The sequence below is a fragment of the Saccostrea echinata genome, unplaced genomic scaffold, assembly GCF_033153115.1.
Source record: "Saccostrea echinata isolate AGI-Se365-2 ecotype Australia unplaced genomic scaffold, CSIRO_AGI_Sech_v1 ptg000054l, whole genome shotgun sequence".
Taxonomy (NCBI): Eukaryota; Metazoa; Mollusca; class Bivalvia; order Ostreida; family Ostreidae; genus Saccostrea; species Saccostrea echinata.
The window spans coordinates 30199602-30219158 of NW_026889803.1; the positions used below are offsets into that span (position 1 = coordinate 30199602).

The 19557-nt window shown below is 32.8% G+C and overlaps 1 protein-coding gene across 1 annotated transcript; it reads left to right on the forward strand.

The window, feature by feature from the left end:
- Positions 1 to 731: 731 nt before the first annotated feature.
- Positions 732 to 11494, forward strand: LOC133205680 (uncharacterized). Its single transcript, XM_061341532.1, has 2 exons — positions 732 to 768; positions 9927 to 11494. The coding sequence occupies exon 2, from the start codon at positions 9927 to 9929 to the stop codon at positions 11229 to 11231; it is 1305 nt and encodes a 434-aa protein (XP_061197516.1). The 5' UTR covers positions 732 to 768; the 3' UTR covers positions 11232 to 11494.
- Positions 11495 to 19557: the final 8063 nt, after the last annotated feature.

Consider the following 19557-nt stretch of genomic DNA (forward strand, 5'->3'; position numbering starts at 1 on the left):
TAATTTTACTTTAAGGACAGAACCAGCCTGGATTTGTATCCTTGCTCAAACTAGAAAAAGTATGTGATTGAAATGTATGATGTGTAGCAATGTAGACACGCATGTTAAAAATATTTTGAATACAATTACATAACAGTTAAATAAAGTTTCCGGTTATGTTTTTTTTTCGCTACCTGCTTTCTATAGGCCTACACATCACAGGAAAGAAGTTTAATGACCACACCTTATATGTTTACTTTAATCTCCCAAACATCTTAAAAAAAGAGATGAACTGGAATGCAGAGAGTGCCTGTAGTTTGGTTGACTGTAATGTGTTAAAAACGCTAACACGGACAAATGTGGGTAACTAATATTCTAGTAATTGTTTTAAATGTGTAAAACCACAAGTAGATGAAATAATACGGTTATTAAACGGTTATTTAAATATTTTCAAACAAAAGGATAAACGCATATTTAAATCAACATTCCGTTATCTGCATATTAAATGGCTCTTCAACTTGGAGGAAAAAACATGCAACACGACCTTTAAATTTTTCCTTAAAATATTTTAAAATAGACAGAAGTGATTTATAGAGATGTTCTTGTTTGTACAGTCTGTGCCCGCATTAAATGCAATAGAGCGTGTCTTTTCAAATTTTATAATGTTGGGGTTATAAATATCCTTCAAAAAGGTTTATTCGTATCAAGGAACTAAGCTACATGTACATCTACATTCCAAGTGAAAAATCTACAGTGGCAAACAATAACGACTGTTGACTTGTAACTCAGGTAAATTAACTCTTCAAAATACGGATATAAAATCTAAATTGTGGGTAATTAAAATTTATTGTGCAGGCGACACTCTTCCATGTCTCCTTTTCAACTTAATGCGTATTGGATTTTTGCGAGAAGCACTGACTTTTACAGTCGAGGACTTACTTTGACATTTAAACCTGCCTTATGTACGGAGGTACGGAATTGATAATAAATAAGAAAACCTTAATAGTTGATTATAGGTATTCTGTTTGGGGCACTTACATGATTAATTGGTATGCAATCGATGGGAAGCAGAATTACATAGCTTTATTTATTTGTGAGGGTTAGTATCTCCTACCAATCTCATTTTCTGAAGGAATCAAATATTACGGAAGAAAAAAACATTCCGGAAAGAAAACTAAGCAAAAGTTGGTCAATGTGGGAAGGGAGGGGGTTGAGGGTAGGGTGGTTGCCGTTCCCTTCCTAGAGATCGTAATATGTGCTTTGAAATGGCCTATTCTCATTTTTTAATTAACTGTTAAGCTTAATATTTATATCGCAAAAGAGCTTCCATATCTGTCCTAGTGTAAAAGTAAGCCGTCTTTTGTAACAGTCAGCGCTTCTCGCAAAAGTCCATTAGTGAGATTCGGAAGTCAGAGATTTCTCAGGTATGTTTCGGGTTGACAGAAGTTCGAAATACAACTGCTTGCTTCCCACTGAGGTGACAGCCGGATTTGTTAACTTAAAAATTATAAACTGCTCAGGTTTAGTTAAATATTATCGTCTATTTTATTTTCAAAATGGTGTATATGTACAGACATATTTACTTGATATCAACTGACATAATAACGGTTTTTTAAAGAGATCATACCACAGTCTGCGAAATCTTTGATCAGAGATCGATGGACACCTTTAACTTATTGTTCAAAAGCAGATATTGAGTTTTGACAAATTATATGCACTTAAGGGTAATACAATATGAAGAGCGATTTAAGGATGAAATATGGAGATAAGATACAGTATTATGAAATATGGAGATAAGATACAGTAATCAAGTTCAAAAGTCCATAGAAACAATACAAATCCGGAGCAAAGCAAACACGGACCTCTGGGATCAGGTGCCACTGAGTAGTAAACATCTCCTGTTGACCGGTCACACCCGCCGTGTGCTCATCGTCATGATCGGGCAAACAGAAAAATCCGTTGACATTTCAGTGTTTAAATAATGGCCCTCAATTAGTATGTTTGTTTATTGTTTAACGTCCCTCTCGAGAATTTTTCACTCATATGGAGACGCCACCAATAGTATGAAAAACGTCAGCCAAGTACAAGTGGGTATTTCTTAAAAATCAAGAAATAAAGTACTGCTTACTAGTAAATAAATAACATACCATTGGAGGGGGGGGGGGGACTTCATTTGTCACAGATCGGCGTACGCCGAATTGCGCCGGTCATATGATCGGCGTAAAACGGCTAACTGGCAAATGAAGTAAACCGGCGAAAGCAAAAAATAATTATACTATTATATAACAATCAATTAATTAAGATCTATCACTTTTTACGTTATGTCTTAGCGAAAAAAAAGGTTGGATAATTAGAAATTCAATGGACCTCATGAATTTTTTTTTTATTTAGAAAATAACGGATTTTAAATATATGAATGGAGATTTGTTCAAGAACTGCAAACAATTAAAGAATATGCCGAATTGGTAAAAAGTATCTGCATTTTATAATTGTTTTATCTTCCCGCCATATTTCTAAGACCGGCGAATTTCTCGCCGGTCATTTCAGACCGGCGAGATCGGCGTACGCCGGCGAACCTTCCCCGGTCAATTGAAGCAACAAGCCGGGTTACCAAAGGTCAAGCGGCGCATTCGGCGTACGCCGGTTTGACAAATGAAGTCCCACCAACATTAATCGCTAAATAACAAACCTCTTAATCTCTGATAGATAGTTATCCTTAGTCTGTTTCATACATATATTGATCTGCATGTGACCACCAATCTTAAGGAAGAATGATATACAACTGAAGCTCTGAAATGATGAATGAATTACAAAGCTTTCTGATAAACGTGATGACTTTAACTTTTCAATCGTCAACTTCTCTTACTATGCAGCAATATACATGTACCATTATCACCTGCATATGGGGTTATATCTCTCAGTTGCTTTGATACGCAAGAGCATGCTTTACGTAAGAAAAATTTCTAAAACGAGGTAAATTATTGTCAAGTTGATGAAACAAGAATATCAACAGTCTCGTTTAAAGTCATCATTTCTATGGTCGATACAATGACCTTGTCAACAAATACATTTTGTACAAATCTATTATTAAGTCTTATGTTGACTGACGTTTTTCATACTTATTGTTAGATCATTATTTACACAATGCATATTGTCGACGGATTTTTTTCTGTTATTTCCACACGGCGGGTGTGACCGTCCGGCAAGAGATGCTCACTCCTCCATGGCACCTGATTTCACCTCCAATGTTTTTTTGAAGGTGCGTGTTTGCTCTGCTCCTGATTTGTATTGTTTTATTGGACTTTGAGCTTGAATACTGTTCGTTATCCCCATATTTCATTACAAACATTCCATGCACGGTTCATGATCATTTAAATCATTGTAAAAACACTTCTTGTAATTTTCTTTGGCGAGGATGAAACAGTTACTGTGGAAAAGTTACCACGTTTGTCATTCTGTTTACAAGCTATAGCAACAAGACAGGCTGAAATATTTCACCCAGTAAAAAATCTTCAAATACAGATACTTTTTAATATTTACGTATTTGTTCTGAAACCTCAAACTGTCCTACACGAGCCCGCACCTCTTCATTTCAATTGAAAATTTATTACGAAATGTCACATTTTGAAACCAATTAACTGATACAATTAGAGTTTATCATGTAATCGCAAAAAAAGGAATTAACATATTGCAAGTGTATTGGTGGCACATTGTTTATGGAATAATGGAATTTTAAACTAGTTTAAACCCAACGCAACAGTGTGCTCACTCAAGGGAGCCAGGTATGGTTAACCGACACCTTGTAGTATTAAATATTCTTGTATAATTGGTTTACCAACTTCCTCGTGTAATGCGTAATATATCGATGTTCATGTGCACGCAATTGACGGAAAATTCAATGATTTTGATACGTTCATAACACAGGCACTTGTTTCTGTTATAAAATTTTTAAACTATATTGTATAATAATAACACAAAGATTTCCAACTTTGAATTACATGGAGAAACCCAACTCACCCAACCCCAAGGAAATGCACTGGCAAACTGTTTAATACCATTTTCTTTTACGATAATTATCTATAAAACCAAATTGGCAAACTCTGCTCGCTGACTGGAATAATTTTAATTCATCTCACACCACGAAGTTCTATGTACTTATCTTTGATAGAGAGAAAGAAAAAACGGTGGGCGTTAAATGTTTAAACATTGCAGTGAATGTTGGTTTTTTTTTTTTTGGTTGGTTGTTTTTTTTTTTGTTTGTTTATGTTGCAAGAGATTTTAAAGTACACAGCACTTCATGGAATGAGACGAATCTTCCAGTCGTCAAGTAGATATTGACGCTATTAACAGCAAGACAAGCTTGCCATATATGGTATCGTACATAAATTATTGTAAAATGGTATTAAACATTTTGTCAGTGCATTTTCTCTGAAAGTGTGAATAATTGCCATTCTAGCTAGGGAGGGTATACTCCATCTAATTCGGAGTTATATAGATACCTTTTCTTATCAATACATTATGGGTTAAAAAAAATATACAGTCTGAAACAATTTCAGTGCCTGTGAATGTACGTTTCAAAATTATTGAATTTTCTATCAATTGTTAACATATTTAATACTAGATGAAATCCCGCGCAAGCGCGGGTAATTAAATTTATACCACTACCAACAGAAAATATATTATAGTTTATACTGACAGCCTACAGGCTTATAGCAGGAAGAAATACTTTGTTCAAAATCCCACATATGCGTCTGCAACCCCCCACCCCACCCCCTTTTGTAAAAACTTGAAAAAATAACAATTTCATTAATTGATGTTTATTGTGAAATCTGTTATACTATGTTATGGATATTGTACTTCAGATGCTTTTATTTCATTTCCGTCAAGGATAAAAGCACCGAATATGCACATTTAACTGATAAATTGATTGTTTTGTTTTTTTTTTGGGGGGGGGGGGGTAAAAAATTCACAGGTGCTTGGGTCTTGGTTTAAAATACGTATGTACCTTATTGATATGTAAAAAATGTACGTTACCTTTTTTACATATCAATAAGGTACATACATATATTATATAAACCAAGACGCAAGTACCAGTGTAAAAATTAGCTTTTAACGCCCTATGAATGGCCGAGTATTTGATACAAAAGACTGTATTCAGAAAAAAACTGAAATGTATTGATTAAAGCACAAAATTTTACAGCTTTAATTGTATATGAGCAATATTTTATCATTAATTTTCTCTTTTCATGTAAGCAATTTTATTACGAAGTAGAAATTGTACTTCGGATTCGTTGGCACGATGCTTTCAGTAAGGAAAATATACACAATATACCGATAAATTTATTAGGAAAACCTACTACACATATGTAATAGTCTTTCGATATATAAATATATTCACAACTTAAAGTGTATCAATGATTTACCATTATTTCAATGACCATTCACACAAAAGCTTTTTTTATGTTCCTACAGCTATAATCGTCTCGTTTTTATTTTTAACATCGTGCTCGATGCTATATGATGTTCTAGAAGCTTCCGTCAATATTAAGATCGGTGAATGACAAAAATTATTTGCACATTTCCCTTTTTAATCGGTTATCAAAACTTATTTCTTTTATGTCATTTAAATCAAGTTTTGATTGAATAATTCAGTGATGACGTTTTATGAAATGAATAAACGATTGATTGTTGTCAGTTTCATTGAAAATTGCCAGAAACTTAGATCCGCCAACCGGAAACGCCACCGTACTCACGTTTTTGCTATTTCGTGGTTGTTTATAGAAAATAAAAGTAGACTTTTGATTTAATGTACGATACTTACAATGCGAGTGAAATCTAAATATAGTTTACGGACATCATATGTATCTAGTGTATTCTTAGAGGAATAAGTAAAAACTCTGGTGCATCCGTTTCGGAGTTTATTTGCAAAATTTATTAATTTATAAGTATAGATATTTTCATCTAACTCATATAAATGCATGTAGTTAAAAGTCTGTGCTTTATTTTTTAAGTATCTGCATTTAATGAAGGGGAACATTGAAATGACACCTGAGGTGAGCTTGGAAGTTTTCAAAGAAAATGACATTTTAAGGAATGAACATTTTTTAGTCCCAGACAGTGAAGTTGGTACATGTATAAAGCATTTTGAGTATATTGGGAAATCTTTGATATATTATAACGTATCCATGAATGAGATTTTTTTTATCTCTGCTTAAGTACTTTGATTTGTATACTATTCTTGGATATTCACTAAGTTTGTATCATGCAAGTGATTCAGTTTCTCTGACCAATGAAATTTGATGCAGAAAATTACATAATTCAATTTGTTTTAATATACGTTAGCTGTTTACATGTTACAGTACACGGACGAAATTTCCATTTTTTGCAAAGTAGATGGGCGAAGAAGGCGTAGGAAATACCTACTATACCTGTATAACAATCATATTCAATTTGTAAAGTGTTTAAACAAATTTAAAGTTACATGTATTATTAAAATATATGAAATTATGATAACCCAAACTTTCTGTGGAAAACTCGGCAAAAATCATTCCATGAATTAAATATAAAGTGGCATTCATGGGGTTCGAACCAAGGTATCAAAATACTGAGTATCAATTTTATCTATGAGACTAACATGTTACATGTAACCACTACACTTAGCAACTTTTGAAAGTTTGTGGCATTTAAATATTGTTTGTGATATGAACCATGACTAAACAAACTTAAATTTTTCTTGAAAATACACGAACATTGTGTAAGGTACATATGTGTAAAGGATCTTTGCTCCATGTTTTTTATTAGCCTAAATTATATATTTACGCATACTTTGAAAAGAAACGTCGACCCACTCATAGGGAAAAATTGTGTTATAATATGAAGAAATGATCATTTTATCCCTCTTTGTTGGTGTGTGCAAACTATTTTAGTCACGAAAAATTTCAATCTTTGTGAAATTGTTGCAAATTGTGAAGATTTTACATAAAGTATACGTTAATGTTCCAAAAACATGAAATAAATTTTCGTTATAATTAAGATTTTAAATTAATTTTTCACTTTCTAGTTTGTCGCACCATGCATAACCATTTTGCTCGCCTTGATTGGCCATATCCTTTCAGAGTGTCTTAAAATGAAACGGTATCAATGTATTAAACAAAAGTGTTTTTTTAAATTAACATTTATCAACAACATGATCGATAAATGAATATTCTCATGGCGGGATCCCATAACGTACATGTAATAGGAAAATTGTGCATTTTCCTTCTTTCTTTCATTTTTTTAAATTTTAAAGTATATTGAATTGCTTCATTCAAGCTCAAAATTAATACAATATTGAAAAAAAATCAACTTTTAAATCCATAATAATCGCGATACACATACATGTACATGTATGTGTGTTTTCCAGACGAATCCAACAGATTAAGAAGACAAACATTTATTTTATGGTCTATTATTATAATATGCTATTGTTCTGCACAAACGTCGAAGTTCGCTCACAAAGCTAATTATAGATACAATATCTTCAATTTAAACCAAAAGCATTCCATTATGTCTTTTCCCGTATCAAACTATAGTCTGTAATGGTCGGAGTTTTTTCCGGGTAAACATACATTCAGCAGTGAACAGTACACAGTGACGACACTTAAGGAAAGTAAATTAATCATAAACGAGCATTGTTTCCTCGCTTTCACTTCTTCTGTTGATTATCCATTCATAATTTGACATGCACCAACAAAATTATCTTATATCCAATTAAAAACATCGGTCACCAATCTCAGTAAGCTAACATTCTTGGATTGGGGTATAATAAGTACGTTGGTTTATATTAAGTGTCCTCCTTTTAAAACTATTGTGAGTAATTAAGGGTTGGTTATAGAGATTGAATGTTTAATGAAACGTAAATGACCTCAATAATATGAATAAAAATAATAATCACAGTCATTTTAATCTATAAAGATTGAAGGGTATGGAATGAAATTTGTATGTTTTGATAATTATATTGTTTCATGCTGTAAAATTTTAATGTAAAGCTATGCATGTACATGTATGCTATGATATCGTTTATATATGCTGTAAATCTTAAAGAAAAAAACACGCCTTTACTTTCTCTTAAAATTGTAAAACATTTTTATTGCAAACGATCCTTTTTAAAATATGTATAACAACCATCAGAATAGAAATTTAATGAGAAGATAACCTTAACAAGTTTTTCAAAAATTAAAATTTAAAGTTTTTCAGGACAGTATGAAACAAAACAAAAAAAAAGAGATTGAGAGTAATTTTAATGATACTGAAATTTAAAATTGATGAAACACTTAGCACCTTAAAAATTTTTTAACAAGTTTAGCGCCCATCCTTAATATCTGAAATAAATGTAAATTGGGCCGTTATGTTTTCGTACATACAGCAGACTAGTACTATACATGTACATGTCCATTATATGAGTGCAAGAGCAGAGATATTTTTCATAAGTATTTAAATAACTCCATTAGCCAAATTTGAAATTTTCTGGAAATTTGAAGAATACGTAATATGTACTAAATACATGTATTTATGTCCATGTATAAAACTAGCGTTTGGAGAGTAAACTGCTCAATTTTCTGGAGATTTATATCTATGAACTTTTTTTCTAAAGAAAAAGAAAGTGATAGGATTTTACTTCTTTCAGAAGGTAAATGTAAAGTGATTATTATGTCTATGTGTAGGTAAAATTTGTTTTCGTTTGCAACTGTTGTGATATAATTTTTTTTAAAAAAATTCCCAGTCTGTAAATGTTTAATGTACTAACAAAGTTTCCGACGGTATTTTTAAGTAAATTGAAGAAAATAGTTACAAAATATGTGTTTAAAATCGCTCTGAAAAGGCATATCGGTTTCAGACGTCTATCGACCGGCCAACACTGAATATACCGTAACTATGAAATAGAAGTAACTGTTGTACTAAAACATATAAATTTAATATTTAATAATGAAATAATCTAATTTAAAAAAGATCATTTTATTCAAGTGTAGCCCAAATTGTCATAACTCAAAATTGCAAGAAAAGTTTAATTTTATGCTTTGGATTATAATAATTTTTCAACTGCATTGATTTATGAACATGTTATACAGTGTATTACTAGCTCGGGTTTTTTGACAATTAGAGAATTTAGGTATATTTTTTAGAAACATAAAGCTACGATGGTTATAAAATACCGTGTATGTGATATTATACATCATATTATATTTAAAACCCTCCACTGAATGAGTGAAGGCATTTACATATTAGAGTCCTCTTATATTTTTACACAAGTATATACAGTTTTAAATGTGCATACCTAATGCTTGAACCAGGCTGGAATGTTAAATACTTATCACAACCTCATTCACCGTTATTATCCCCTCGCAGCGAAGTTGGAGGAGATATAGTAACGTGCTGATGGGGGTGAGTGGAGATGTGCTCTTCTGTGAGGGAATGCTCTGCTTTTGCAGCGCCCTTGTTTTTATTACTACATTGCCGCTGATTATAAAATACGAAAAGAGTCCTTTTTGAAAAAAAAACACAAATGAGTTGCTTTTATTTTGCAAATTAAGTATTTTACTTTTTTGATAAGTGTTAATGTACATGTATTCTCTGTTTCCTTATATCTTAATTAGAAAGACTTGAGATTAGAGAATATCTTAGACCAAAGTTTTGATTTTACTTTTTTGATAGGTGTTCATATGCATGTACATGTATTCTCCATTTCCTTAAACTTGATAAGCAAGACTTCAAATTGGAGAATATCTTAAAGCAAAGTTTTGTTAATATTTAAAGCATTTACATAATTTAAAAAGTTTAACTAAACTTGGCTCGGGTTGGTCTAAACTAACTACAACAAATATCAATAGTTGAAGTTTTACGATAGAAAATTGATCATTTGTTTACTTTCTAACTACGTAACAATACAATGTGATCATTCTTTTATGTAGATGATCGGTTGCTTGAATATGGAAGACGACTACGAATTTGTTCAATTGTCCACTAAACCAACTGAAGGTAAAACAGAAAGGGTTCTGAACTATGCAGACATTCAGTTCAAAACTTCGGCACAGGATCCACCAATTAAGCCATGGTTTGGTGCTTCGCAGGACCAGAATTCAGACGACGAATCTGTGATTTATAGTGAAATGCAAGGTAGCGACGTATATGTAAATATTTTAGCTCAAAGCACATCAAGTTATGATTCATTTAATGATAGTTCTACAGATTACGAAGATATCCCAGATTTCAAAGCACCAGCTATCCCGGATTTAGGAAATAAAGTAATGGAGGAAAATGTAAAAGTGAGCGCTAATGAGAATGAAAGTGCCTATGGCGAATACTGTCATCTTGATCCAAATAAAAAATTAGCCAAACAAACAACCGCAAATAAACAGAAGAAAAGGAGAACTAAAAAGCTTATGTGTACTGACATAACGACACTGGAAGATGGAAGGATGGTGGTAGTTACAGAAAGTGGTGAAATTATAGTTCTAAGTTCCAAAGGAATGTATTTGTTTATGGAGACGTTTGATGGTGATTTTGAGAATTGTACTGCTCTGGACAAAAATGAAATAATTGCTGCCTGTGGTTATCGAATCCGATTTTTCTCTGTGCATGACACAGAAATAAGAGAGGAGGAAGAAAAATGCATCGATTTTCAATACGACTGGACGACAGTACATGGAATTTCTTATAGTGATCACAAACTGTTGATGTCCTGCAACTTACAAAGTGTAGCGTGTTCGCAACCACCAACAATTAAATTATATGACATGAAGAGAAAACATACAAAAACCGTTTACACTCTTCCATTCACTTCTCCAGGTAAAGTTCTTTTAAATCCAGATTTAAAGAAGTTTTTTGTAGCAGACCAAGCCGAAAAGACGATAACTTGTGTAGATTTCCGAGGTAAATTAATCTGGGAGTCCAGGGACATCAACACTCCCATATCGTTCACTTTAGCAGATGAGATACTCGCTGTGGCATTCGAAGAGCGCCAAGATATAACATGTTTTTCTTCAGAGAATGGAACTATTGTGAGAACAATCAAAATGGATGTTGGAATGCATATACCAACAAAAAGAATTGTGCTTGCCAATAATACTAAGGAAATAATTATTTGTCCATCTGATCGTTTTGTTGAAGAAACAGTTAGTTTTGTTTTCTTTGCGCCGATCAAACACACAAGAAAACAGCATTTAAAGAAAAAAATTTCTAGTATGAAACTTCTTCCCAAAATGTTTCGGAAATGATAATGTTCATTTTTCTCCAGTACAAAGTGCAATATACACGGAATCTATATGCAGAAAAATGGATAAAGGGAACACAGATACAAAATAAAGACAAAACCACCCAGAAAACTTTTCCTTGTTTTGTATTACATCTTTTCACGTGTGTTGTGAAATAGGGTTACTTTCCCTGCATTTGTGTACATGTGTTATTTCATATCACAATTAGCATCTCACACAATTAAATTAAATATTCTTTATCAAGAACTACCTTATAAATTGTACAGCTTGGTACACTAGTGAAAAAAGTTTTCAACAATATTTTACTCATGTAAAAAGCAATATACAGTATTTATAAAAACAATGTTAAAGATGTGTTATAGAGAGTTATTCTTATTCTAACATTTCCTCTTTAGGTAATTTCATGCCAACTCTTCTCAAGTTAATTTTATTCACGAAGGAAATTCATGATTTTCAAAGTGCATTTTTTTTTCAAATAAAAGTTTCATTTGTTTTGTAATTAAGTAATCAAATAAAATGTTATTTATCTTTCGTTTTAAAATTGGAAACTTTTTTTCGTTCTACCCCGAAAAGGTTAATTATACAAGCAATTACAAATGAGCCGTCACATGCGAAAAGGGCCCTTATGTATTTTGACGTCATCATGAGAAAAACGCCGGTAAAGATAACGTCATAAAATGCAAGTTGCGTATGTTAAATTTTCCAACATTTTTACCTGAGCTCTATCAACTTATTTCATTGTTGTTTATATCATTTAGAGCCAATGAAATATCAGGGGAAAAAAGTAAATATGAATTTTTAGAGCTAAGTTCCATATAAATGGACATTTCCAATATTGAATATTAAATTTTGCTGATATAATTCGGTGTTATTTTTTTTATCCGATTTTTCATACATTGAAAGCGATCGTACATGCACATAATTGATATATACCTCCACATGTACACATCCTTTTTAACACAAATTCATATTAACCGAAGTGTAATACTTTACAATAAATGAAAAGAAAAATCTTAGACCGTTCCCAGCATATAGGTTTATATATGCGATTAAGATTTTGTTCAGCTCTACATGTAGCAAATGACGAAGTTTGAAAAGGTTGATTCTTCGTAAAGCATAAATTTAATGAAAATAACATCTGATTTATTTTTTCAAAACAATTATAAACGCGATAGATGACGATTTGCCTTCATCACGGTCATTTACGGGTCAATGTGTTCGTTGTCTCATTCAAGTATAGAACCGTCGGTTTTACTGTTTACGGAGACAGCCTTGCTTCTGGTTGAACGAGACTAATGTGTTTCCTAAGATACACAATTCTTGAAATTTGAGAATAAAATCTAGTAAAATTTGTTAAAGTCTTGGACCAGCCGTAAAAAAATGAGAAAAAAGTAAATGCTGCAACGAAAAACAAAATTGACCAGGATTTTTTAAAAATGCATTAATATGGGAAGATTTGACTTTGCTACAAATAATGGGGGTGGGGTTGTTAGAGGTGGGTGCAATTAGCCATTCAGAGAACATCTTCATTCTATATCAATCAATTACCATTGAAAAATTATGTATGGACACCCCCCCCCCTCCCAATACAACATGCCTTTATTTAATTCCTAGTAAATAATGCTTTATTATGTATAAAAACCCCAAATTACAGGGAAATTAAATCTGAAAGATTGAACACATATTTACTTCCCTGTAATATTGCATCTGATTATCATTTTAATTTCTTAGTACAAAGATGAAGTGTTTGTCTGCTTCAAAGGTTATGAAAATAAATACCGGGTCATTTTTGTGTAGGAAGGTTTGCAATAAGTTCAGTTTAATCTTTGAATTGTTTTAAAATGGAAAGAATGACTGCTTATTTTTTTTTAAATGAATCATATTTGGCCATTTCTTTAGGCATGTACGTAACAACTTTTTTTCAGAGAAAAAGGGGGACTTAAAATGACAAGTTAAAAATAATCAAAAAATCAACAACAAAAAAAAACCAAACCAAAACAAAGAAAGAAAAAAATGTATTTCGGTAAAGGGTTAATCCCTTTTCGACAAAAGAAAACTGAGCTAAAATGGCAGTGCTCAGCAATGTCGGCGATACCACCAGAGGTTACTCAGTAGATAGATACAAGAATATCCAATGCGTACAAAATCAGACCTAAGGTCAAGGGGCGTTTCATAGATACTAGTACAACATGTCAAAATTTTATGAGCCTGAAACGACAGGTTGTTAGTGTCAGCGAAGAAAATTTGATTTCTTTTTAAATCTGAGATAAATACTTCTATCAACGTGCAAAATTGAAATAAATCTTAGTTTGAATATTATTTAAAAACATACATTCTTTTTATCAATTTAATTGCAAATCTTCATTTATTCCTTGACTACAAATTACTTAATTATTAGTGACACTTTCTGGATAACGGTTGTGAACTATAAAGGGACAGAGTGTAAATTGCCCTCAACACTTTTTAATGTCCTATATAAAAAAAAATCAAGTAATTATTAAATTTAAACTTCTTTCATATCCATGCATCTTATCTAAGCTTTTCATAGACTATGTAATTTACTCAACACGTGTCATTTTATCACTCAATTCGCTAATTGTTGTCAAAGAATTCTGTTATATACCAGTATCTGAATTGTATGTGTCAGTTCAGAGGCCCGACGCATTACTGGCCACTTCCGTCTGTGTCCCCGCATATATTTCTTAAATGTTAAAATTGTTGTCCATTGATAAAAGCTTTAATAAACTTTGAAACTGATTTACTCGTTACTTTAGATTTATACAGTGCAGGGAACTAATTTTGTTACATAAACCAGCATCAGCATAAGCATTAGTAGCATCAGGATCGAGCTAGCATCAGCATCAGCATTTAAAAAAACAGCATTTCCAGGATCAGCATCAGCAAGCAAAGGATAAAACCAGCATTGACCTACATAAAATCAGCATTATCCTACTAGCATCAGAAAATCAATGAGTTTTAATTCAGTAAAAAAATAAAAAAGAAAGAAAGAATATTGGTTAAAGTATTCACATTATTGATACATAGTGAGATATTATTATCAAATAATTGTAAAAGGCACTTTTATTGCTTTAAACGGCAATGCTGAAATTCATTATCTACTTCCGGTAGCATGATGCTACTTCCGGTAGCATTGACCTAATTATAAAACAGCATCAGGATAAGGATTACTAGCATTAAATCAGCAAGCAAAGGAAGCATTCAAATCAGCAAGCAAAGGAAGCATTCAAATCAGCATCGATGCTGTAACAAAATTAGTTTCCTGCACTGTAATACATGTATGTGATTTCGGGAAGAGTCCTAGGAATACGGCACTACTACTTCCGACCCACAGCGCCACTCATTTCACTGCCAACATTCCCTCTCTCTCGATCAACGACATATCTTATTAGACCCAAACTAAGCGATTATACTTCCACAGAATTTGAGAACCACAAATGAATGGAAGAATATGTAGACCTAAGCTTTTGATTTTTTTCTTCAAACGAAATTTAGCGAAAAAAGGGAGGGGGGGGGGGGGTTACATGGTGAATCAATGTACATGTGACATTAAAAAAACTTCCAAATATATTCTGAACTTATAGTGACCGTATAAAGATATGATAATAATATGAAAATTACATCTTTATCCTCAGTTTTTGTAAGATTACATGTTCACTGCAAGACATACGAATATTGATCTGTTTAAGTCGGTACAGAGCAAATAGGTGGTGCAAATACCGTGACGGTTTACGCCAATATTGCAGGAAATATGGCCAACTTTAAAATAGTGTTTGTATACCCTCTCGAGCTCCCGACTCAGGACGAAAAAATTAGGTCGGTAGGTAGATGAGAATTTTTCCCCCCGAAAAATTTTAATATCAATATCGTAAGAAACATACATTACCCATGTAAAAGGGGTAAGGGATTGTCTCGGCACGTATTATTGCCTGTATCAATATTTACGAATGTACTTAGGACAATTCATACATGTATGTTCACTATTGTAGGTACATATTGCCCCCTACCCCTTCCTCAAACTTCGTTTAATTTGTCAGAAAACATCCTCAAACTTCATTCTTTTAACTTGTCATAAAATTTAAATGGATTGTGTCACTGTAGATGCCCCCCCCCCCTTGCCGATCAATTTTCTGTATCCGCCCTTCAAGCTTTCTTTCATAAATTTATTTAGGTCATGAATAAAACCAAAAAAATATCGCGATATCCTTATGATGAAAAATTATCAAACAATGAACTCTATAATTACAAGGAAGACGTAATGTTATCAGTCTTATCTTACGGATTTTGTTTAAAAAAAAAATTAAAAATATTTTTCACAAACTACAAGTAAATAAAATACAAGTCTATAAAATATCTCAACACATATCTTTTATTTGTTTGTTTTTTATTTAATATTTACTTTTCTCTGAACCGTATATCAGAGCATTATTCACGTCTAAATAACATGACGTGGCGAGTGTATAACGTAATAATTAAAAAGAAAAAACACACACCGGGTATTTACCGATATAAAACCAATATATGTGTTTAATTTGAGAAAATCAACATAAATAATTTTTTATCCTTTTTTTTCAAATCGTGTGCTACAAATGACCAAAATGGACATTTATGTGACATGCAAAAATGTCGACACTCTTAAAATGTACATGTAACTTCTGTCTTATCAGAGTCCAAAACACCTAGAGCTTCTTTATAAAAATTTAACTAATAACAATGAAACCGTTTCAACAAGTGTATAATTTAGATATACTTTAACGAAAAGAATTTAATCAAATATTGCATGTAGAAGAAAAGGAGGGGATTTATGCATAAATTTTTCAAGTATGTTTTCATGTGATAAAGTAAGGTTTTTTCCAATCAGATACGTATTTCAAATATTTCTGAGAGGGATATAAAACTTTCAGTTTGAACGTCTTTTTTCAACGTCATTTTACAAGGTAATTTTAACATTTTCTTTACCTTTGATTCCCTATATCTCAGTAATTATTCTGAATATTTGAATCAAACTTTATATTTGGTTATTTTACACTATAGTCTATCATAATCCATTGAAAAGTCAATTTTGAAAATTTTTACCTTAAGGGCCCTTTTCGCATGGGACGGCTCAAATAATATATTTCTAAGCTTACTTATAATTTGATGGTAGGTGGCTACAGCTAACTCACGCTGAAAAAGTCGATGTTTTTCGAAATCCTACGTTTGTTGTCCCAGCTTAATACATTATGCATCATTTGATAGTATAATATAGTCTTTAAAGACCAGGTTTTCTAAAAAACTACCACCGCTGTGAAAAGAAGTGATGAGCATTCTCTATTTTTTTTTTTTTGTTGACCACTAGTACCCCTACCTTAAAGTTTCAAATCCCGGGCCTTTAATTTTCCGGAGTCTGCTGTTATTTGACTGAGAATAATACCTTTAGCATAAAAAAATGAGGCACTGATCTCGAAAACTTGCTAGGGATGGTACCATTACTATTTTTAGGTCACCTGAGTCACTCAGGTGACCTATTGCTATCTGTTTTCGTCCGTCGTCGTCCGTCGTGTGTTAACATTTGAACATTTTCAGCTTCTTCTCTGAAACCGCTAAACCAATTTCAGCCAATTTTAGCATATAGCATCTATGGGTGAAGGGGAACAAAGTTTGTGAATTTCATGGTCCCTGCCCCTCTGGGGCCTGAGGGGTGGGGCTAAAACCATCTAAATTAGTGCTATCTTTAAAAATCTTCTTCTTTACTCCTGGACATCAAGCAGTCAAACTGTTGGCATGATTGTAATAAGCATTGAGCCCTCTACCAAAATTGTGAAATTCATGGCCCCAGGGTCAGGGGTTCTGGAGTTAGGGTGGGGCTCTGTTGATCATATAGTGAAAATGCATGAATTCTTTAAAAATCTTCTTCTTTCCCCCTGTATATAAAGCAGATAAACTAGGTGCATGGTTATGATGATCAAGGGTGCCTCTTCCAAAATTGTGAAATTTGTGGCCCCAGGGTGAAGGGTTCTGTTGGAAGGGGGGGGCTTTATTGATTTATAGTAAAAGTGCATCATTTCTTTGAAAAATCTTCTTCTCTGCTCCTTAATATTAGGCAGATAAACCAAGTACATAGTTATGATGAGGAAGGGCAAGTCTTCTAAAATTGTGAATTTCATGGCCCCAGGGTCAGGGGTTCTATTGTTAGGGTGGGGCTCTATTGATCATATAGTGAAAATGCATAAATTCTTTGAAAATCTTCTTCTCTTCCCCAGTATATAAAGAAGATAAAGTAGGTGCATGATTATGATGATCAAGGGTGCCTCTTCCAAAATTGTGAAATTTGTGGCCCCAGGGTGAAGGGTTCTGTGGGGTTGGGGGTTGGGGGTATATTGATTATATAGTGAAAGTGCGTTATTAGGTCACCTGAGTCACTCTTTACTCCTGAACATCAGACAGTCAAACTATTTGCATGAGTATAATAAGCAATAAGCCCTAAACACTTTGGAATGCATGACCCCTGGGTTTTGGGGGTAGAGGCCCCAGGATGGGGCTTAGTTGCATGATTGTATATAATTAATAAAGCATATTACATTGAAAATCTTCATAGTAAATTTCCTATTAAATATGCACTAAGAAATATTTGTGTAATAATTTGTTTATAAACAATGTATGAAATCCATACATCCGAGAGAAGACAACTTTTGATTTAAATAAATCCGGAAATATGGTTGCTTACGAGGCACATTTCGTGCTTTAGAATATCTACGGATGGAGGCTCACGCATGCGCAAAATCGGGCAATCCAGCGTCTTTCGACAACTGAGAGAAGTCTTGGGAGAAAGTCAAGTGTCATAATACGATTTTAATTTTTTGTAGGTCGAAGAGTTTGCATTACGAACGGTGGGTATGAGTGTTGCAGTTTTTTAAGTTTAAACAGCATGGAATATGACGTGCTTTTCGAATATATCGTATTCTTGGTAATCGTTAGATTCGTCTTTGAGGTGACATCACGTGAACGTGATGGAGGAATGTTGGTTCGAGTAATTTATATATATATGTACTAATAAATTCTTTACTGGGTATTAAATATGTTGTTTTTGTATATATGTCGAAAATGTGCTCTGAACTTGAAATGTGATTAAATATTTAGTTCGAATTATCTCTAAAGAAAATAATGGCGTTGATTGGTATTACGCACCATGTTAGCGTGCGTTCCGGGTTTCACCATTGGTAACTTCTGTTACAATTTTTTACTATTTGTAACAAATTGTTAACATTGGTAAAAAAAAGTTTTTACTATATATATATATATATATATATATATATATATAGTATTTACTATAGTTAGCTAATAATTTACTTTCACATATAAAGTAGCTCACCAATCTTGCACAACTTAGACACACAACCCTGTATAGTTAATTAGCTTGACCATGAACGAATTTTGTTGCAGATAAGAAAAAAATACTTATTAAAAGGGCACATGCCTTCTACAATGTACTAGGATAGATTGAAAAATTAAAAAATTCACTGGTCCCGGACCAGCGGGCCATCAATTATTTCAAGCCCTGGAGTCAAGATAACTCAAAGTTTTCAACTTTTTTCATTTTGCAGATGAATTGCACCTTTATCAGAGATGTGCATATTACTTGGATTCTGATATTTGAGAAAAATACCAGCTGTTGACTTGGTCATTTTTGCAAAATATTGCATATAGATTACATCATTGTTCAGATAACTTCTACAATTTTTAAGTACCCTAGTATGTATTTTGCAGATCAATTGTACATATATCAGAGATGTGCATGGTACTTGGATCTTGATTTTTGATCATTTATGGGAAAATACCATTTGTTGAACTTTGTCATTTCTATGCAAAATAGGGCACATTGATTTGCTGCGATGTCACCTCTTACAGTTTTCAGAATATATATTTTTTTTTTTAGGAGACAACTTTCACATTTACAAGAGTTATTTCCCTTTCAGGGGTTAATCTAAGCTCAACCGGTGAAGGGTGTTGTTTTCTCTCTATAACATTAACAGCTTTTTGGTGTTATGTTTTCTTTGTTGCCCCATGCCTTTAATTGTGAAAAGCTGTTAATATTTAAAATTTTTACAGGTAAGTTACAAAGGATATAGTGAGAAAAATGGATGATTCCCCAACCAGGGAAAATGACTTGCAAATGCCAAATTCTATTAATGTGAAATACCAGTACTGTTCACACACTGAAAACACAGTTTGCTGTCATATTGACAGCTTACCACTTGTTTCTCAGTTGCTTTCCATGTAGGTGGTAATTATGTAGTCGCATACCATTTTCTAAGCTTGATTTATGTCTGCT

What these genes read in the sequence shown, in the direction of transcription:
- LOC133205680 (XM_061341532.1), top strand. Translation starts at nt 9,927, where the DNA reads ATGATCGGTTGCTTGAATATGGAAGACGACTACGAATTTGTTCAATTG.